We start from the raw sequence: 23291 nt of genomic DNA, 5'->3' as shown, positions 1-23291 counted from the left end.
TACACCCATAATACTGCATTTCTCCTGGAAGTGTCCTTTATATGTAATCTGAAACTAAATTTACCCAGCTGAAGTAAAATTAACCCTCATCTTTTGGAAAATACAAAGTACAACTTTGTAGTTTTGAAGTAGTTTTCTGTTTGAGGTATTGTGTAGGCAGTCCCTTAAAAACTGAATAGGAAAGAGGAGCTCAAAAATCCCAGGCATGTATTTGAGCAGTAAGTTAGCTTTTCCTTTTCTTTCCCTTTCAACAACTACAGATCAAACAAAGACAAGTCTGCTGCGAATCCTGAGCCATGGTGTGAAATCTAGGGAGAAAAGCCCAGAGAAAGGAGTGTCTCCAGAGGAAAAGAGTTTTTCTGTCAAGAAGGGTGTGAAATGTACAACCATTTTCAAAGGCAAGTTGACAGAACAAGAAGTTCCAAGTGGGGCAGATGATAAGGTTTCTCCCATTACATTTGTAACTAATGGTGCCTCATTTGAGGCAAAACTGTGCAGCTCTGCAGTACAAAGGACTGCAACTCAGCAGAGATGCAGAGTTGGACATGAAGTTGGATGTTGTGACTGTGTCCTTACAGCTGTGGACAGACTCCTGCCAGTTCCCAAACTAGTCATTTACAACTGGATTTTCAATGGGGCTTAGAAATACATCCAGATAGTATTAATTTCCTTCAGTAATTAGTTGAACTCTGAACTTTGTGATACATCCTCTATGACCCTTACTTATGACACTTAAAGATGTTTGACTGTTTTACATTTCAGCATCTTATGTTCAGTTTTTATATATCTTGTATAGAGATTTTCATAGTAGTATACCTTAAATTAGCTGCTCCTGTCAATCTCATTAGTGGTAGTACTTGGCGTCACATCTTGACTTGGGAAATAAGCTGGTTAATCTTTGGTCTTGATCAAAAATAAATAAATTGAAACAAATTTCAGTTTAAAAAACAAATTGTCTTCCTATTTTATAAATTTCCTTGCTGGCTAATTAGGGCTCATGAGGTAACACTGTTACTATTGATGAAGCGCCAGGAAGCTGAGGAAAACTAATTCTCACTGATTAACTTACCAACTGAAATGTTGTGTAGTCATTGTGCATGATGCTGCTTGTAGGTTCAAATTTAAAAAATGATGCTATTATAAGGCAACTTATTTATGCATACTTTTGTGGGCACAAAACCTCTGAGATAACAAAATACAAATGTTTTCTCTTAGATCTGAAAATGCAGAATGTGAAAAGGGCATCTAAAAGGTATGTGTGTGCTTATATAAGTGTATAACAAAACTTATAGTTCACATATTTTCTTCAGTCTTTTCAAACCTTTCAAATGTATTTCTACCTTGTGCTACATCTCACAGTCTCTCTTTTCTAGCTCTCTAGATATCTCTTCAGCTCTGTGGTTAAAAACCCATGGCTTGACTGCTAGGCGACTCACCATCATGGATGCCTTAGCTCCTACAACTGTCCCTCACAGTACAAAATCCATCCCAGTTCTGGACAAGCATGTGGTTTCTAAAGTATTTGATAAGGTAATGCTCCTATGCTGTTAGAAAGCTAGAACAAAACTTGATAGTGTTTTCAAAAGGATTTTAAAAATTAATTTCTATGAATGTCATAATAACATTTTCTGGTATTGTAGATGTTGATGTGCACGAAATGTGTCGTGCATATCTGAGTGTTCATTCATACATCAGTAAGAAGATAAAACGGTTAATAGTATGTCTTACATGCTTTACCCTTAAGTTCTTTCACAGTTACCAGCTGATGGCAGTGTGCAGCCATCAGGTGTTTGGCAATTTCTTGAGCACCACAGCCTCCACTGATACTTAATTCACTAGAGGATGTCTTTTATTCCATAAAAAGGATATCCTTTTATTCCATAAGAGTATGTCTTTTATTTCCATCTGGAAAAGGGTGCTGGTTCACATTTTGTGGATTTGTGCATTCTCAACTTTTACATGTGACTGCTAAGATCTTTTGAAAAGTATTACCATTCAGTAATTAAAATTAAATTTTCAGGGGTGTAAGTAAGACAGTTGTATGATTTTGTAAAATTTATGGGGAATTTTGTATCATAGAGTTGGAATTGCCACTCCACGTAGAGGAAATCAATTTCATAGCAAGTTGCTCTAATTTTTCTTCTGTGATGCATCCTACAAAAGTCCTATGAATATGCTACACCCCATTTCAATTAATAAAAACTGTTTCTTTAGCCAATACTCAAAGAAAAAGCTAAACAACTATTTTTTAAATAATAAAGAACAAGGGGTTTATAATCGAATGTGGTATAGAACTAAGTAAAAGATTTATAGCAAATGTACACAATTTTACATTTTGAAGTATTCATGCTTGGTTTTTTAAATTTAGAAATTTTTGCTAAAGCATGCAGACTGTAGAAGAAAAACCAGTTCCTCTCTTTGGTAAAACCAGTTCATCTCTTTTGGTAAAGCCAAGTAAAAACCAAGATCTGTAAGGATTTCTTTAAAGCGTGTTTTTTTAAAAAAAGAGAATTAAAAGATACCTTTTTATATGAGAACATTTTAAAATGTACATTTCAACATTTCAGATGTACAATCGCCATTTTTCAAAAAAATTCAGACATCCAATAGTAACAAAACTGTGCAAAACAATCTACCATAAATGTTAAAAAAAGGACTGTGAATTTCACGAAACTCTTACATCTCATTTGTGAGCAGTCACTTCTTTTTCCATCTTCTTCTGATTTATCTAAGACGTTCTCTTTCTTCCATGTTTCTCATTGAACACCCTTTGAGTCCTTTACAGATAACCCTTGCAAAAAACAAAGCCGTCTGCAAAACAGACTGACTGTCTTTGAAAATAATCTAAGATATGATTCAGCAAGTACTGTGTACAAGTAGGTTTTAATAGCAATTTTTAGGAATTGCTGATAGTCTAGTTCAGGACTGAATTAAATTTAGTGTTATTTGAATGAACAGCTGCTGTACAGAATCCAAACAGGTATCCACGGATATTCTTTTGATCCAGGGATGTAAAGGCTAAATAATAATTTTTGTAATTTCTTCATATCTACTAGTCTCCATTGGTTGTAAACAGACTCTTGTTTTCTCAGGCAGTGGAGAATTATTGTTCTGTGTGTAAGGGAATGGATTTTTCTGCATCTAAAGCTGAGTATAGAAATGAAAAAAAAGGTTTGAGGGTTGCACACCAGGTGAAAGCAGTAGAATTTCTAAGCCACAGAACCCATTTCACCTCAAGCTTCACTCCAGCATGTCAAGAAAATAGGGTGAGACTAGACAGTGAGCTTGAATAGGAGACTTTAAAGATCTTAATTATTCCAGTACTTGAAAAGATTTCATTGAAGGTAATAAATGTACATATAATTTTGCATTGTTCCTTCTGAGATCTTGTTTTTTTTTTGGTGTGGAAACAGACATCCTTGTTTGCTTTTCAGGGGATAGTATAGTTTTTATTTTTGGTCTTTGCCAGCAGTGATGATGGAATAAGTATGAACAGTTTTCTTACCTTGGAGATGCAGCAAGAAAATGTTTCCATGACAACTGCTCATTAACAAAAGGCTGACCTGTTGTTTTCAGTTCTGTGCAAACTGTCAGTTTCACCTGAGTTAATTCAAGGAGGTTTATTTAATAAACTACCCATCCAGGTTAATATTCAGAAAAAAGATAATGGCTTGAGAGATTGTCTAAATTATGCTATGATAATTCTGGGGGAAACCTTCCCTGTAGAATCATGTAAATATATGTTGTAGGTTGTGGCATCTAAGTACAGATTTGCAAGTCAAGGAGTTTTGACTCAGTGCTTTGCTCAAAAGAATCAGATTTAGCCAACAAAACCATCTTTTTTTGGTCTAAAATAAGAAAATCTTTATATGGTTGTTGTGGTTTGGTTTTGTCTTTAAGATTTTGAAATTTGGGGTTTGAAATAAAAGCCATTTTGAAACAAGTGAATTCTTTTAGTGTGAAAGTTAAATATTTAATTCAGGCAATTAAAAAAATTCTCTGTGATTTCTATCAGCTGAATCTGTCAAATTTCACTTGACTTCATGAGCAGTTTTCATTGTTATCAAAGTATGCATAGTATTTCAAGTTTAGTATTTGCCAAGAACACATTCCATTCTAGTTTTTGTCTTCAAAAGTATAATAAGTGTTTATGCTAGTCTGCCCCTTCTATTCTATACAAAGTATTTTATAAACTGTATTAAATATTCATGTTGCAAATTATGCTGTTTGTACTTGAAATTACTCCCGGAGTTTGTAAGGCAGTGTAGACACGGTGAGGCCCTGCTGAACTTCTGTTACCTTGGTTTGTGCAACATTGTTGACAATAATCATGGCATTACAGAACTTGGAGAGGGGTCATCACTTCCCTGCCTGTCAGCTTTCAGACTTCACCTGGAAATGACAAGTACCCAGATATCACTGTTCAGAATTATGGGCAGAGATTTACCTCATCTGTCTCTGGCAAGATACTTTCACTGACATGTTCCCATTGTCTTTAGCTTATAAGTGATTTTATGATTAGTTTCTTATTAGGAGCTTTGATGTGGTCACTGATGTGACACAGATTTATTAATCAGAGAGATGATGTCCTTCGAAAGAGAGGGTGGTATAAAGTCACTCTACTGCTCCTAAAAAAAAAGATTCATACTGTTGCAATTTGGAATCCAGCTATGCTGAGATGATTCAAACACAAATAAAACATCACTGAAAAATGTTCTCAATTAAATAATTTTCTTTCTTGCTCTATTTTCTGATTGTTGTCTTATCACCCCAACAAGGGTTTTAGTTTAATGTAAATTGAACCTCATCCATGTTTTTATCCTGATCTCAGACGGTCATTTGGGGAAGAGTCCCACTCAACCATAAGCACTGTAGAGAGCTTTGGGGACAGTTTAGGGAGAGTAACATTTTCCTACATTTCTTCCTTGGATTTTTTTTTGTTGTTGTTGTTTATATTCAGCATCAGGACATTGATATGTAAAGCAGCTTTTCTTTTACAAACTTCTGAATAATTTAAGAGGCTGAAAGACTGTGGGATTTAGGACTGAGAGTTTAAAGGCGTCTTTCCTCCTCTTTTGTCATCCATTTCTACCCTTTTTCTCTGGTTTTTGAAGATCTACTTGCAGTTGTATTCATTTTTATTTTGTAATGAAGTTGATTTATGTAGGTGTTGCATTGGAAGATCTGAAAAATATTGAGGTTCCTGATTCTGATGAACCTCATTAGGTTCCTAAGTAATCAAGACAACTTCCGGTCTTTTCACCTCGTTCGCTCTTTGGTGATCGCTGTGATGGTGAGAAATACCTCTCTACAGCTTTGCTACTCTAATTCCTTACAAAATAAAGTCCTCCAGAATAAGAACATTAAATTCATTTGAATATCTACTCTCACACCTATGCTAGAAAGTATGAGAGTGTTTTAAGGCACTAAAACCGGGAATATAGTCATGTGCTAGACATATTTGTTTCCTTCTGACTTACATTATTAGAGTGAATTGTTTGACAGAGCTGATTTAGTTAGAATTACTTAGTAGTTAGGAATCTTAGTTTGTAACTTCTGCATAACAGGATTATACAATTTTAGAAGAACTGGCTGGAAACTACGTCTCAATTCTGACTTCGGTGGTGCTTAGATTTTTCTTTCTGCAGCTTCCAGTGTTCTTTCTGACTGTTCTGAGCCTTGGCATTTAGTCATTCGAAAATTTGTATGATAAATGATATCCATGTCTTTTATTGTATAATAGATGTTACCATTAGCCCATGCTAGCAGTGACAAGAAGGGGATTGCACTAATTAATCCTTCGGCAATGAATCTTGATGCCTATAAAGAGAAGCTGGAACAAGCAATTAAATCCTATGAGAGGCAAGTCAACTCATCAGAAATTTATCATAGTTGCAGTGATGTTTCATTTTTTTCCTCAGGTACTCGGTACTTCCTCACACATGCTTTGCTCAATACTGATAATTCTACGTGTTGACACGCTTCAATCCACCATCAACATGTAGGAGAATTCTTTTAAACAACCAACCAAACAAACAAACAAACACAACAAAAAACCCCACTGAATGTAAAAACAGATAATATAGGCAAGGAGATAAATAACAACATGTTGCTCATATTATGTTTGCTAAGTGACAAAAGCAAAATTCTTTTACACTTTGGGAGCAAACCTGAAACCAGTCATCCCTCAGGAGGAATTGCCTGTAAACATACAATGCTAGCCAGACTTTTAATTTAAAATTAAGCTCCCATATCCATAGGCTGACACTTAAATTAAGGACCTGCTTTTTGCTGCCAGCTCTCTATCACCCAACTCTGCATGCAAGAATATAACTGAGGCAGCAATAAGAAACTGACAGTTTATATTTGGTGGGGGTTTGGGGTTTTTTTGAGCGGCATACATGTTGTACTTTTTAATTAAACGTTAGTAAAAACACAACAGAAGTAAAGAGGAAAAAAGCATTAGCTGTCTAAGCTACTTCTTTCCATAATCCAACTTCCTGCATTTTTTTGTAATAATGCAAATATTTGACTATGGTGTAATTCAGTAATCACATGAGAGCTTTGACTAGAATTATTTTAATAAATATTTTTAAGCTGCATTATAACATTTACAACAGTAATTATTTTATATGACCATAACCCCTTGATGACAAGTGTTTAGTCCTTGTTTTTTGATTAATTCCACATGGGGTCTTTAAGGTTTGAGATTATTTTCCTTAGTAGCTATATGATCATACTCTTTCTTTCTAAAGCATGCTAATAGCTTTCTTTTTCAATTCTATTGTCCTATATAAGTCTTTTGTGGTAAAATCAAGAATTTTGATTTGAAAATGCTGCTTGCTATGTCTAGTATTAATGGAGTTCAGTGAATAAAAGTCCCTTGTTTTGTTTGTTCTGTCACTGAGACAACACTGCTGTTATCACGGTGATGAAGAATTCATAGAAATTGATTTGTCACTCATTTTAATAGAAGGTTTAAGTGATGTATTTGTGATGGTGAATTCTGAAAGAAATTCAAGGGGTTTTTTGTGTACCATACCACTGAATATTTCACATTTAGTGACTTTGATTGTAAGGGAAAGAAAACTGTTTTCTGGTTTAACTCTGATAGCATTTCCACAGTCTCCTTAAAACATTGGTGATAAAGATTGTGGTTTACTTCTGTTTACCAACAGAGATCAATGGATCAGTGTATTTACAACAGTAGGATTGAGTTCCTACTTCCATGAAAAAGAGGTATAGAATACAAATCTGCCTGAAGATCCTTATAATTGACAGTATAAAAGAGAGGTCTCTTTGCTTTTCCTCTACATGTGAAACAGCAAGCCAGTCAATTTTTATTTTTAGCTCTAGATGTCACAGCCCTTTTCTATTAACTGAATTTCCAAAAGCTGCAGTTCAGGTTTGTAAATAGTGGTTGGTCATAAATTTATTCTGACATATGTAGATGAAACAATACATCAGGGCATCCAGGTTTCAAGCAAACATGCCAGTATTTTCCCCATGTGGAGATTGAGTTTAGCATCAGATTTAGAGGGAAAGAGTGGTGAGGGCAGAATTCTTGTGTTCTGTCAAAGAGAATATACAGTATGAAAGGAGAAAAACATTGAAAGCTTCATAATGTGTGTGATTTTGTATAGCCAGAAGCTTTTATTACCAACTTAGTTATGAGTGTGCAGATTTAGAAGGGTGAAATAGGCATTGGAGCATGCTGAGACTGTATATTGAGAATGAACTAAGTAGTTTGTGTTCTGAAAATGCTGAGAGTTAGTTTCTGGTAGATAAAATGAATCATCAAGAATTTAGTACTCAGAATCTGTTGTTAATGTGCTTTTTTTTTTTTTTTTTTTTTTTTTTTTTTGTACATGCATCAGTAAATCTGGCAAGACTACTTGTAGTGAATCAGATTACAATCTGAATTTTTCCTAGCAATGAATTTGTTCTCATAACCAAAGAAAATTTGGATTTTTTTTCTAGAATTACAGTAATTAGGATCATCAATAAAGATTTATTTCTATACCTGAAATGAAGTAATTGAGTGATGGGCTTGTTTGGGATGTTAATAGAGAAAACCATGAGCTAGATGATCTTATAAGAGTTTAAAATTTATGTCTTAAAAAGCAAAAGCAGAAAGTTTAGTTGTGCTTTTAAAAGATCTCAAAACTGCATTGCTTTGGGATAATCACTTCTGTTTTCCTGTCAGTAGTTTTTCTTCATAGCCAGAGTTTAATGAATTAGAAACCCGAATGGCACAACTGAGGGGTAATCTTAGCAGGGGAAAAAAAAATAGGAATTAGCATTACTACATTCAGACTACATTTTCTGAAAATGTTTAATTGGAGGAACTGTGCAGTTTTACTGGCATTTAATCAGTTTTTTTTATTTGATTTAACTTGTTGGTGCTGAAGACAACCATCCATAGAAAATCCTGGCAGGAAGCAGCAGTGATTGCCATTAAACCTTCTATGACCCTGAAATAGTCATGCTGTTATTTGATGGAAGATAGTGTTTTCCCATCTTCTTTGCAGTTGATAATTTCATAGCTGAATGATACGGATACAATTTGATGATACAGTGTGCTTGGAATACAAATCAGTGCAGATATCTTAAGAAACTGTGTTTATTTGCTAGTTATGGGATGATCAGCTGCACAAGGAACTGCATTCCCTCAAAAATTGCTTTGCTTTCTTTAATAGACGCCTGAACCTAGTTATTTGGAGAGCACTATCTCAGGAGGAAAGAGACAAGTAAGCTATCATTTTTGGTTTTCTAATGTACTTCTGAAACACTGGTAAATATTTGGTAGTTTTTTATCACTATTTCTATAACCAACTGGTTTAATTTTCAAATATTTCATAAATATACCTTGCTTTTAAAAATGTATATATGATATGGAGTAATATTAAATTCTGGACCTCCTTTTTGTGTGCTGGTTATTTTTAAAGGAAAGGACTTGTGTTCCATTTGAATGTTTCTTCTCTGTCCTTAATCAGTGTCAAGTGCAGGGCCTTGGGAGGGCAGCATGTCATTGCTTTTGACATCAAAGTAAATCTCTCATCCCATAAAGAGTTCTCTAGTGGCTGGTTGTTAAGGTGTAATAAGCACCTTAAAAGCATGTACTGGAACTGGATATCACTCTGGAAGTTTGTACTATGTTAACTAGCCTATTTTTTTATGTTGATTTAGAAAATTAATTGTTGTATAAACATCAGTGAAGTTAGCATCTGTTTGTGCCAGAGAATAAAGTGAAGACCAATTAATGAAAACTGAATGGGCCTTAAATTTTTCTTCACTGAAAAATGGGAATGAAAACTAGAATACTTTCAAGAAGACATAAGCTAATACATAAAAACCTTACAGTTCTATCATTAACAAAGAGAACTAAAACCTCATTCTGATGCAGAGAGGAAATGAAGACTCTTAAACTGAACAGCATGTAATGAAAAAAAAAGGAAATAGATGTCACTTGATAGACAATAAGTTGCAGAGTATAGAAATTTGACAGGCTGTCATCCAAAATGTTTAATTTTTGATAACATATGGCCAATTATGCATGTAATGGAAAAAATGTTGTAGCAGTTGCAGAGTCTATTGCTAGAGGAGCATATTAATCATTAATATTGGTGCATACACATTAAAATATTTGATTTATTTTTCAGAAATTATAGCTCAGCCATTTGAATTTCTCTGTAGCTGTCTTTCTATAAGAGATAGTTATACCAGACGTGATTGTTCAACTGGACACAGCAGTATCTGGATTAAATGCAAGAACTTGCAGCATGGAGAAGATAAATTTGGCAAATCTGATTATTTATTCTGCCTTCAGGATTTGTGACTCAATCTGCAAAGCACTGATGTAATTAAATTTTTTCCTACTTATGATTATTAGCTTCTTAAAAAACATGTAATTTTTTCAGATTTAAAGAGGATGGGCCAGTCCAATATATACAGCATAAAGAAGATTTGCTGGAAGCTTTAGAGAATTTGGGATGGCCAATTCCCTATGAAGATGTAAAGTTGTTAGAAGATGAGATATTGACAGCATTAACATATATACAACAAGCCTCTGATTTTCAGGAAGCTGTCAAAAAGGAAACTGAGAAAAGCTCAGAATCACACATAAGCAACAATAAAAAGGTAATACATGGGAAGGGATTTTTCCCCCTTAGATATTCCTCTTCACTATGTACCTCTGGAATATTTTTTTTCATGAACATATATGCTAAAGTATACATGTAGCATGATGCTAAATAAAATGGATAGAGGAAAGAAGATAGTTAAAAAGAGAGCAAACTTTCAATTACTTTTTTTAAATATTGGGGAAGTAGAAATTCTGAAGCTTCAGAGAGAGCCACAGAAATTGAGCCTTTTAGAAATAAATCACGGCAAAGGATCTTTATTTCTGCTACAATGATGGCAGGAAACAGAAACAACAGATATATTAAAGGCAATTTAGATACAAGATTTGTGGTTGGGTTAATATCTGATAAACAGGACTAAAAGATCTTGTAATATTGAAGTAATTCACTGTTATCTTCCATGATACATTTCTTGTAAAAGAAAATATAGAGAGAAGAGGTGGGATTTCAACTTCATTTTTGTACACTGAAATTCAACTATCCCTAAAATGTGGGTATACATGAACTGGTGGGCAATATCACAGCATTGTGAACTGAGTCAGTGGCATCTGGAGCTCATTCTGAAGTGAATACCCACTTTTGGTTCAGTAGCAAGGCTTTTTTTCTCCATTTCATTAATATATTAGTCTAGCATTAACACATTAGTCTAACTACTCTGAAACTATGACTGAAGTTAGTGTTTTTGTATATATATGTGTGTGTGTTTTCTGTAGTTTTTCAGTTTTTTCATTCCATTAAAGACTATGCATTTGAAAACATTTAATTGTCTTCAAAAAACAGATGATTGATTAATTTCACATTAGTTTGAAAATAGTACATTGCTGTTACAGCTATTTTGATTATTGGTTTACCTGTGTTGTATAATGTACCAACACAAAAGCACCAGAAACATGTTTGTGTTTCATTTGTTGAGTGTAATTTTACTGTTGCCTTGGAACAACCAGTGTGTGCTCTCAGACGTGATGTGATTAACATTGTGCAATCACTTATCCTGAGTCAACCCGCTTTAGGAGTCTAATCAGAGTAGCATCTTCAGTAATTGCTAATCTGCAACTGAAAGGCTTCAAGAGTGAGAGGCAGAAATCCAGATGTAATTAGAATTCTGTTTATGTGGTAGAAAAACAGTGGGAAAAAAATAAGAAAAATGGGGATTCTTTTGAAAGTGTTGTTGAAGGATTTGCCAACTGCAATGTCTGCCCACAAAATGGGTATAGAGAAATAAGCTGCCAACTGAAATACATTACATTGAGGAAATAGCTGATATGGCACTGAATGAAAATTGTCATTGTGACGTCATAGAAAAAAAAATCACAATTATCCTGAAACTCTGTACAATGAAGCAGATTTTTAAATTTCTTGATGGCTTTTTTACTGAATTTTAAATAAAACACCTTAGGTTTTAGCTCTTTCTTTTTGGGCTCTTTCATAAAAATGGGCTAGGTCCATGCAGAATGGGCTTGTTTCCCACTGGCAGCCAGGAGGAGTGGTAGTTACTTGACTCTGGAGGGGTCAGGATTATGAAAAACGAAAGTTTCAGCCAAGATACATGGAAATCTGTGGGTATTCTTCGTGTCTATTCTCACTTACAGCAGGAAAGTGCAAAGACTATTATTTTTTGAAAGGGAATTAAAAAATGTAGCAGCTATTGGAGGAAGTAAACGAAATCTCCTTCACTCATTGTGGTTTAATGCATTGCCTTCAACAGAAGCAGAGAGAAACATGGTAAAAATCCCTGAGAATCAGATTGGGCTCTTTTGTGATAAAAATACTGAATGCCAGAAATGGCCTTTTTAACAGTGTCTGGGTCAATCCTGCTGAACACCTGAAAGCTGTGTGAGAGAAAAGAAAGATGGATTTGAATTTAAACAGTGTTTCTGAGCCACCTGAATTCTGCAAGACTTGGAATACTCATTGTGGATGCTTGTGTCGTCTTTAGTATTTGGATTAATGTGGAGTGCTGGGAAGTTGCCCAAGTTATTAGTCAAGCATTACAAATTAGTTGGTAATAAATATTCAGCAGCAGCTGTCCTTTTGGAGCCTGAGGAATTAAGTAAATGCTTTACCAAAATATGTTTTTGTGTCTGTGGAACTGTAGGTCTGCTCCCAAATCAGCCCTTGTTGAGTTGTACTTCAAGCAGTCAGTTAAGCACTGTGAAGAGCCTCTGGTTTAGTCTGAGTTTGAAAATCCAAACTGTTGTTATAATTAATATTCTGTAAGGGTAAAGAATAAGCTAGAACAATCCCATGTATCTCCAATTTAAAATATCTCCTTGCTTCTTTTGTGTGTTTGTGTGTTGCTTATTTTTAGGACTTTTTTTCTAGGGTTGTTTGTGATTTTTGAGGGGGAGTTTGAAAAAAAGATGTTGTGATAATTATAGTGAATCTGAGAATAAACAATTTAGTCAAAGTTACTAATATCTTTTCCATCAGTATTGACTGTTATGGAAAATCAAGTATCAAATCAAATACATTTTTAAAAGAAAAAATCATCAGAAGAAGGAGCAAGTCATACACATCTTAGCAAGCGGGGGTTTTATTAAGAGTCCGTGAGTTATGGTAGATTTTCAGGACAATGTGTAGATCTGTGGAAAAGTTTGAGATTTTAAGTTGCATGTTTTTATGATTCAGAGGAACCATGTAAGAGATGGATGCCTGCAAATTGTTCACGAGGTAGGTTAATAAATGTTTTAAAACTTAATGGTGAAACTGATTTATTTAATGGTGAAAATAAGTGCCACATTTTTTTTTCATTTAGTGGTGAAACTGATTTATTATAAGCAAGTTTTGCACTTGCTTTTAATTTATATATAGGAACATTATTGTGAGCAGAATGGGCAAAAATAATTAGTGTATGAAGAACCAAAACTAGTGGGGCAGAATAATGTGCAGTGGCAAGTCTGGAAGATGTGGTATAATATTTTGCTAAACTGGAATGTTTTAAAATGGTTGAAAATATCAATTAAAATTTGAATTTATAGTTTGGAAATAAACCTTTTTTCTCAGACACTTGAAGATTTGTTTGAACATTTTTTTTATTTCCTATTTGAGTTTTTAATGGTTCATCCCATACAATGAGGCATTTCTAATGCAAATGAGATTACTGTGAAAACTTTTCTATGTGGACAAAAGAAATGTGTAGAGAAAATTTTCTTATTCTGAAAAAAATAGTTGTTTTTTCCTTACCTCATCCCTTAATATGAATTGTGCAACTTCATAGAATTTTTTGTAGTAAAATGGTAGCCAGAGCTATAATTCATGAAGGTAAATTTCTGCCTGAACACATGAAAATATAGGTATTGTTATGATCACACAGAACAGGATTTTATAGTGAAAACTCTTACATAGGTACTTCCTGTACTTAGAACTATTCTGAAAGTTTAAAATATTTCCAGTTTACTGTGTACTCTGTACAGATCTCGTAGCATTACATTACCTCAATTTTTAAATAATTCCAAAGAATAGATTAAGGCTGACTGCATTAGCTGTTGTAGAGAAATAATTGTGTCAAATTACAGAGATTTGAAGAAGGAAGTGGGAAGCTGAAGTCTAAGACAAGACAAAAATATCAAATATATGCGACTCAGAAAAGTCAAAAGGTTATTGCAAGATCAAATGTCACAGGATTTTATTATCCAGGTATGTTTATTTTTGTCCACATTTTCAATATTATTTAGTGTTCCTTAATACTGATAATACATAAGTTATGGTCATAATCAACTACTTCTTTCTTAGTGACATTTAAACTTATATGTGCATATTTATGAAAAATGAATGCATATTTTTGTATGTGCACATATATATACGTTTATAAGAAGATACTCATTTTGTAAAGCTGGAGAGAAATTATATATTTGTCTATGAAAAGTATGGAAGGAAATTGTAAGCCAAGCTTTTGCATGTGTCAAAAAAGATCACTAAATGCTGCTGCCTTTTTGTTGAATTTTAAGCCAGAATGGTTAGTAGGTAAAACTCATTTCTATTATATCTTAAGAAAAGTATTTTCCATGTGTATGTGTTTATCTTTGTATTACCTTTACTTCTTTGGTTGGGCTTTTTTCAGTTACATTTTTTTAACTGTGGTAGTAGTTTTATTGAGTTAACTGTCAATTTTATTATGTTAACCTGATCAGCTTGCAAATTTCAGACCTGTGCTTGAAAAATACTTCATTTACTTTTAAAAGCATTATTAAGAATGGTTAGTAAGGCAGGGTCTTTAGGTACAAATATCTTCATTGCCCTGGCATACCTTATGGTAGCTAAATGAAAACGAAGAATATATAGTTTAGACATGTTTGACTTCAGTGATGTGTGACAGCCTATAGGATTTTTTTACAAAATAATTACTACAAGGGGTGAAAGAAAAGAATTTGAATATTTTATTCTGTTGTTTTTAAGGAACTGTGATAAAGAATATCAGTTCTACCTGTGTACTTGTTCACTTCAGCAATGGCGGGAGCTGTGATGTCCCTGTCCAGTTCACTGTACCTGTGGGAGGTGCTATGCCATGCCCACATCTGCAGGTGAAAAACTGTATCTTTTAATGATTGCAGATATGCATTTTATATTTTTTTATTTGCTCAGACCTATAATTATAGATTTAAAAAAAAATTAAGTACATTTATGTATTTTAAAGAAGGCTGTTTCATTATAGTAATATTGTACTATTTCAATATGAAGCTTTTCATTTGTTTGAAGCTTGTTTTCATTGTAATTCTATTCCTTTGTTTATTAAAATTATGTGTTCTAAATTAATCTATATTGTTTTCTCTATAAAACATGAATATTTCCCCAGCCATAGAAGAAGGGTGACCTATTTATTATTATTTTTTCTAGCTCATAGATTATAAATGCCAGAAAGCCTTTTATACTTAGTGTGATTTATAGAAGTTTTAACCATTTGGTTTCCACAGCGTGTTTTAAATCCAGCAAATAACCGTATACTAAGGGAAATAACAGTAATAAAAAGATTATAATCCCTACTCCATTTCTGGTTTTCTTTAAAATTTATCAGCTGACTATCTGGAATCACAGCTGAGTTTTTTGGTGATTCTTATCTTACACACCAGAAAGATGGTGGTTGCATAGAGGATACAGCATGGATCCATCTGTTTTGAATAAAAGAAACATGCTTATAATTGCATTGCTACATATAAAACTAGAGACATATCTTTTTTTTCAGTTTGAGATGGAGGGAAATCCTGACATGGTAGCTCCTGATAATTCTGTAACTTCTGTATCCAACTCTAGAGACCTGCAGGATTTGATATAAAATTGTGACTTCTGTGTTAATTTTAAAAACAATTTTGGATAAATCAGTTACATCTGGAATTATCTAAAAATCCCCAAGGTTTGTTTAAAAGCTTGTTGAAAGCCTTAAAATTTGTGTAGAATCCAAGGGAATGCACAGTTTGTAAGAGTTTCCTCATTCAGTTCAGCTTGCTAGCTAAGCCCGGGTGCATTTAGTAGAACTTGGTCCTTTATTTTCGTTTTGTGTTCTCTACCTAATTCAGTAGAAATTGCATGATCAGAGCATGCAAGGACCAAGTTCTTTTCTCTTAATAGTCCATTTTAAATCACAGGAACATGACAGAACGATGATTCTTGTAAAAATACCTTAGTAGTTGCACTTTATATCTTGTAAACCTCAGAAGTGACATTGTTCTTGCATTGATGCTTTCCTGGTGTGCAGGTTGGAGACTGTGTGTTTGCCAGAACTGGGATGCAGGCAGAAAATGAGTATTATGTACCTGCCATTGTCATAGCAACGCCAGAGAGGGTGGAAACAGGTGACAAACTCTACACAGTACTGATGTTCAACAACAGGGAAGTAAGTAACCCTAGCAGATGATACCAGTCTGGTGATTTCACCATTAGTCTGTTTTTGAAGAGGCAGATAGAATTTTTCAGGCTGATGAGTTCCCTGTCCCAGTCTGAGTCTCTAGCTAACCAGAGTAAATCAGATTTCAGAATGCAATTAACAGCTCATGTAATAAACCTGAACAAAGAAATTCTGTAGGATCATTTTTTCTTAAATCATACTCTGTTCTTTCTTCTCCAGTACATTTGATGGCTTTCACAAGTTCCGTGCTTCTAAAATAAGAGACATAGGGAGTTTTAACTCAGTCAGTATATTCTGAAATTAATTCCATTATGTTTGTTTGTAAGCCATTATGATAATTTTACTGCATAGCGTGCATTAAAGAAAATTTACTTTGTACTTGAAACTTTTATATTAATTATCTTTATTAGAGTCTGATTACAGTTACATTTAAACAGTCGACATTTTATGCATATGTATCTTCATTGCTTTTAAAATTTCAGTTTAAATTAGATGAATGTTGATTGTGTTATTGCAGAAACACTGTTTAAGAAGCCAGCTCATTAAAATCAGCCAAGACAAATATGCCTATTCATGTCAGTACATAAGAACAGTGCAGAAAGTGGATTATAAGAAGTGAGTATGTTTGAACCTAAAAATACCAATTTTTTAAATTTTTAATGCTAAATGTTGCACTTTGAGTTCAGCTATGCCGTCAGGTCTCCACACATAGTACTGTAGCTACAGCTGTTGTGAACTGGTTTACTCTACACATGCAACTAAGTTTATGTGAGAATTTATTTATTTTTGTTCTGGAAACATTGGTGGGATGTGATGCTTTGAAACTTAGTCTCAGAAAGTAGTTAAGGGGATTACTGAAAGGTGAGCTGGAATTTCTATTTGTTGTAGACCTTATTTTCCTTTTAAGATACTTATTGTTATATAAATCTGCACATTAGATTGCATTTTTTTTCTAAGATACTTGTTCATCTTCTGGGCTTAAATCTGGAAAATGATGGAGAGAGAGTGAGTAAGATGAGTATGAGCCCCTACTTAGGTTCTGCAGAATTAATGTGCAGCAAGATATGAAGTGTGCACTGAAAATATTTAGTGTTTATGGATTACATAAACATTGCATTTTGTATTAAGTTCTAGTTTAATCCAGTTGAAATTGTGACACCCTTTAGAGCACTAACAACACCAGACAACTTTAGGATGGACAATAAGATCAGAGCAACCATCTAGGGATATTTTTCCAGAGTACATTCCCAACCTACAATAATTTGGGATTTAAAAATTCTCTGAAGCAGAATTGGGGTCTCTGTATTAAACAGCCTTGATGGAATTTTCTTCCATGAATTTGTACTGTTCCCTTTTTGAAATTATATAAAACTTCATCATCCACAGCTTTTTCCATGTGGACTGATCTCTGGATTCACTGAGAATGAGGGAGTGAAAAGCAACTGAGATTCAAGTCCTGTGCTCCTCATATATTTTCTAGTAGTAATCCCAGTACAGTTTGAAACTCAACCTTCCACTAGCTTGCAGCTACAGCGCAAAAACAAAAGAATGCCCTCTCTTTACTGGACAGAATCCCAAATCTGGGAATACATCAATGCTTTTGCCCAAGGCACATAACTGATGTGACAGTAGTCTCTTCTCACCAAAAAGCAAACCTGAAGACCATGGTTTCCTTCGTAATGCATACAACCAGTTGGAAAAAGGCATGTATATAGCTGGTTTGAGTTCGACCAAAATCAGCAGAAGTCTTTTCCTTCCACTGAGTTGATTGTGTTCTAAATGAGATACTGTATTAAGAAAAGATGTGATTAAATGCATAAGCAATAAGAATAGTGTCCATTCCACATGCACTGTTTCATGAATGAGTGCTTTACTACAAATATTCACTCTCCAAAGAGAATCTATTAGCAAGCTGACTTGCCATTTTATGTACAAATGAGGAGAAAATTGAGTTATGCACTGACAAACAGAGGGATTCTTTGAAATGAATGCACTAAATGGACTTCCCCTTAGAACCCCTACATTTTACAAGGGCATGGAAGCGTGCTTTCCAGTGAAACTGGTTATTTATTATATTTCTAAAATAAATCCCTACTTCCTATGTCCTACTTAGCGGGGGACACTGCAGCATACTCCTCATGGGTATGCACAGATCTAATGGGAAAGTGCTGACACTGTTGATAGGAACAATGCAAAAGCATAATTTAATTGGAAAGAGAAACTGAATTGTAGAAAATTCATGGCCCTGTCAAAGGGTCAAGAGTGTGGTAAGTCCTTCTCTTGTCAGTACTGTGAGATGTGGAAAAGGGTGAAATCTATGTGTTGTATAAGAGGCTTTATGAGATCTGTGCTTTTAGCTTTATGGATTTCCTTTTCTGGTTTTCCAGCCTGGATGGTGAGACTACAAAGCCCTGCCCTTGCCCACCTGTGGAAGATGAAGGAGGAGAAGAAGCAAAGAGAAGTATTGTGAAAGAAAAGAGGGAAAAAAAGAAAAAGAAGAGGGCAACAGTAGACAAAAGGCATCCCAGGGAGATGGTGTCAGACTTTGATAATATTTTGTCTCCAGAAGTGAAGTAAAACAGAGAGGAAGAAGAGAGCAATCAGGAAGAATTTAGAGGTAAAGATGCAGCTCTGGAAAAGTATAAGTAATAGGAATTAAGCATTTGTGATGGGTTTTAGCTATTCCCCACACAAGGAAGAGGTTTCTGCATTTCTGGGTGTTAGCCAAGTTAGCTTTCCCATGTCCTATATGATGAAATTCTTTCACCTCCTTTAGAAACTGTTCTTGACACTTTCTCAGCATGTGTTTTCACAGCAATGGCAATAAATGAATAAAGCACGTTCCAGCATATGCCACCTTAATTTCCCTAACAGTTGTAGTCAGATCCTACTGTCAGTGAAAAAATAATAAGGTTTTTATCCATGCTTGCTAGGTATACCTCCTTGTACCATTTAAAATGTTTTCAACAGCCTCATTATTTTTTTACTTCCAGAAGTGATGGATTACAAATTCACTCAATCATCGTGTTTTGAATCAACTTGATTTGGCTCATCTGAATGTTCCTTCTGTGTTCTCACTCATCTTTTAAAGATTGCCTGCAAATTTTATTTATAATGCTTATAGTTGTTATTATGGTGCCCATTATATAATGGGCATTTTAGGAGTGGTCTGATCAGAATTATATGAGAGCAGAGGTGTTAGGCTTGTCCAGTGAGAAATGATGGTTTCCAAAGGTGAGGCTACGGCACTGGAAATGCTCAGTTATCCCAGACAATTTCCTCTTGGACATTTCAACATGCAGATGCTGAGGAAATGTGAAATACTCTAAATGCCATCAGCAAGTCCTGTAACTGCTTCCCTGCAGCTTGAGAGCAGTGGTTATCTATGCTTTTTAGTCCTGCGTAGACTTAGCAAATAACCTCATAGTATTCTAAGATAGTTTCAGTGTCATATGCAGGTCGAACATACTGAATAAGGTACCTTGTCCTCTTCTTGTGACACCATAAATATTGAATATGGGTGGTTTTTTTCTAAAATTTATTTTCATTTACATTTCCTTCTGTGTTTTATCAGAAACCGAAAAATCAGAGCTGATAAAGATGTTAAGTAACACTATATGGTCATCCTCACATGATTTCATAGATACCTCTTATCCAATCTCTCTACATGACTGTGTATTTATCCTCTTTGGGTGTAGATAGTTGCCCCATTTTCATACCATGCAAATGTTTCACAGCAGTCTGTGTATTTAATTTTGTAAGTTATATCAAATGTGCTACCTGACTCCTGATATATGCATCTCTTTGAACGGTGTTAATGCTGGATTTCATTTTAAAGATTAAGAGAATAAAGAAAACAAATTTGCCTGGCATTGTTTCCTTCTGTGCAACTTCCAGTGAAGTATGAGCTATTAGCTTACACTTACTGCTTAGCAGTTCAATATGTGTTGAGCACCAGATCTGTGAGGTTCGCCTATGCAGGTTAACACTTTTCCTTGAAAGTTGTCATATTTGATTACATTGATGTGGGTAGGTGTTAAGTAACATGGATGAGGAGTTGGAAAGCCCTGCTATTCTAATGAATTATTCAGTTAGTCTCTGTGGACCAGGTATTAAAAATATCAGGTATCTATCAATGGACTTTCCCTTAATGGAGTTTTTGTAGTGCTGAAATAAGGCTGAATAATCAAGTCAGGAGCCTAAACTGCACAAGTGAAGTGAAACACCCGTGTATCACTCTGAAGTCTCAAATATTGCCATTTGTACACTGGACACACCAGTGCTCATCAGAATGATCTCTTTCCAGGTTTTCCTAGTAGTTGCTTTCAATACTCCATCATTTCTGAATTGTTTATATCAAAGGCAGATTTTTTTAAAACAGTCAACATCTGAGAGAAATGTTTTGAATAGCTGTAATAACAACTTTTGTAGTTAAATATCTTTTAGAGGAACAAGGTTATGCAGTTATGCTTCTTTTTTTTTTTTTTTTAAGATTTCTAAAAGCAGTCTGTTAAACTGGGTTTATCTGAAAGATGTATATTCCTCCCACATATTCTTTTCCTTATAATATCAAATACCTGAATAATTTGGATATCTTTTAACTTCTGAAAAAGCTCAGTAGTCCTGATCTGTTTCACTGAAGTAAAGGCATTTTCTTCATATGTATATAAATGTTTTTGCTATGTGTGTATGTGTCTATTGCATTAAAAGCATTTAATCCCATCAGTATTTCTTGAATTTCCTTTACAAAGGTTTGTCTTGTTACTTCTTATGTCCAGATACACACACACACACACACACACACACACACATATATATCTATATATCTATATATCTATATATCTATATATCTATATATCTATATATCTATATATCTATCTGACTAGGCTATGATTTCTAGCTATTTGGTATGTTAATCAACACTTCTGCCTATATTTCTGCTGCCTTCATGTACATTCATCTGTTATATGAGGAAGTAAGTTCCCCTAAACTTGAATGAGCAGTGCCAGATTCCAAGATGGATTTTTGTGCTCCCCAAGTTAATGTGGATTCAGCTACACAGCTCTTAGGTGGTTGATGAAGCCTTGTGTTCCCATAAAGCCTTATATTTCCACAGAGCTGTGGGCCCTATATGAATTAAGGGAATTTGGACTGTTTGTAATTTGGTTTATGCTCAGCTAAAATATTTCTAATTGTTAAGAGGAATCAACAGCCCATTCCTGTTGGTCCCACTTCAGAAAGAGCATAAACAGAAGTGAATAAAGATTAAGTAATTTTGTTAGTTATTTAGCATGTATCAGCTTCATTATTGTATTGAAGTGAGTTCTGCCTGATTCCTTCCAGAACTACTATATTTGAAACATTATTATTTTGATGTGTATGCTAGCTGCTCTTGCTGTGTTAGTTACCTCTGTGTGTTTATGAGAGAATGAAAACCTGGCAAATTCCTGCTGGCTGTTGGCTAATGATTCTTTATCTTAGTAACTCAAATAATACTATTTGATGTAGCAAGACCATTGATACTTAACTCTATCCTTTGTTGTTGCAATAATTATTTTTATAGGTGAAATAAAATAATGTATCTCTTTCTGTAGAAAAATTCTTCTACCTTTCTTTTTAGTTTTGTCTGAATTCTGTAATGCCTAAAATCAATGTTTATTCCATATAACTTCTTTGTCAGTTTTCTAAAATGGGTATCTAGGAAAAAAATCAGAAAAAAATTGAAGTACAGGTATGATACACAGTAATACACTGCATTGCCTGATGCATTAGTAAATAATAGCTGTCAGAACCAAAATCTCCTCTTTCATTTATAATGAGATATGACTTGAAGCAATTATGCTGATAATTACTGTAACTGCCAATATGGGATAGTTGGAAAACCTTTGAAAATGAACATTTTCTGTCCTTTTCTGTGGCAAACATAGTTTGTCTGAATTGGGTTCAAGAGTGGAGCAGCTGTGGCACCTGGCATTCTAGTTCATTGGCTGGATTTCCTGCAATAGGATTTCCCATTTTTAGCACCCACTCATTTTCCAGTCTCATTTTCCATCTAGTCCATTCAGCATTTGGCGAATGCTATCATAATAAAGCAGTGTTCCCATCTGTTGGTCATGGCTTGTTTAATGAGCAGTTGATCTCAATTCAGCTATGCCTGCATCTGTTCCTTACTGCAGCTGTGTGTGGCTAAGGGTTCCCCAACAGCGGCCAGATTTAGCTTTTGTTTGTCTCTTGATACCATGTTGCAGCTTGGCCAGAAACATTCTCTTCTCTCAGGGTTGTCTGCTCATGGAAAGAGGAAAGTGTGCTAAACTCTCTGTCTGTTTCCCCATACAGAATGAAATATAGAGACAGGCAAGGGAAAAAAAGTTCCAGTTACATTGATTTAAGAGGCATGTTTGGGGGTATCTGAGGGCAGAGACAGAGGACAGTTCAGTCCAGATCCTAAGATCTAAGATCCTAAGACCAGAATGGGTTGTTTCAGCATCTTAGGAAGAAACAGAAGGAGCCTGAAGACAATAAACAGATTGTGAACTGTATGTGATGGGGAACACTCATTTAACAGTGCAGCTTTCACTTTACTCAGGGAAGCAGTATCGCCACAATACTTTTCTGTATTTTAGTCTGGCAATGCTTTTGTACTGCAGACAGACAGGACACAGTCAAGAAATTTCCTGCCCCTTACACACGTGAACTCTAGATTTCTGTCGCTTAAGGTGCGGAAGAAGAATCAGAATATTCCTTTCATGTGTGTAAGTGCTGATGGTGCATGTTTATTAGACAAATTTCAAAGGCACACCTTTGATTTATAAACTACAGCTTCAGAGTTTCAGTGGTAGATATAGATTACAATCATTCCTAAAACTAATCATACTCACATCTCATACTCTATGTGATTCAGTCTGTGCTGTTGCTTCCCCAACCTGTACATCACATACTTATCCTTCTTTCTTCTTCTGATTCCTTCCACAGTTTTGCTTTCTACTACACAAGTTGTTTTTGTATGATTATTGAAAACTAAAGTTTGAAGCAAAATAGAGTATATGCTTTTGTTTACTTTGTTTCTTCCTATTCTCTTCCATTTTTCTTCCAGCTTCTGGTCTTTTGTCATTCATGATTATGATTGTCAGCATTTTGTGCCAGGAGGGTGCCTAGTAATTGGTGGTCTCATTTGATATGACTAAAAAGTGACTTTTCAGTGACCCTTCAAAGAAGGGTCAGGCAAAAGTCTGTGTAGCCTATCCCCTATCCCCAGCAGTTCTTGGAAGATGATTCCTGAGAAAGAATAAGATCAAAGATTGACCTGTGAA

At 34.7% G+C, this 23291-nt stretch overlaps 1 protein-coding gene across 1 annotated transcript in view; it reads left to right on the top strand.

Annotated features, from left to right (window-relative positions):
• VWA3B (von Willebrand factor A domain containing 3B) overlaps positions 1-23291 on the top strand; it is an 83878-nt gene that overhangs the window by 47718 nt on the left and 12869 nt on the right. The window contains 11 exon segments of the mRNA XM_066340509.1: positions 261-432; positions 1214-1252; positions 1374-1530; positions 5744-5862; positions 8700-8750; positions 9921-10140; positions 13658-13778; positions 14538-14662; positions 15832-15969; positions 16499-16596; positions 18369-18598. Of these exon segments, the coding sequence (XP_066196606.1) occupies positions 261-432; positions 1214-1252; positions 1374-1530; positions 5744-5862; positions 8700-8750; positions 9921-10140; positions 13658-13778; positions 14538-14662; positions 15832-15969; positions 16499-16596; positions 18369-18598 (1470 nt within the window).

Source organism: Sylvia atricapilla, chromosome 2 (assembly GCF_009819655.1).
Source record: "Sylvia atricapilla isolate bSylAtr1 chromosome 2, bSylAtr1.pri, whole genome shotgun sequence".
Lineage (NCBI taxonomy): Eukaryota > Metazoa > Chordata > Aves > Passeriformes > Sylviidae > Sylvia > Sylvia atricapilla.
The sequence above is the reverse complement of the archived record's forward strand: the minus strand, read 5'-3'. Positions and strand labels throughout refer to the sequence as shown.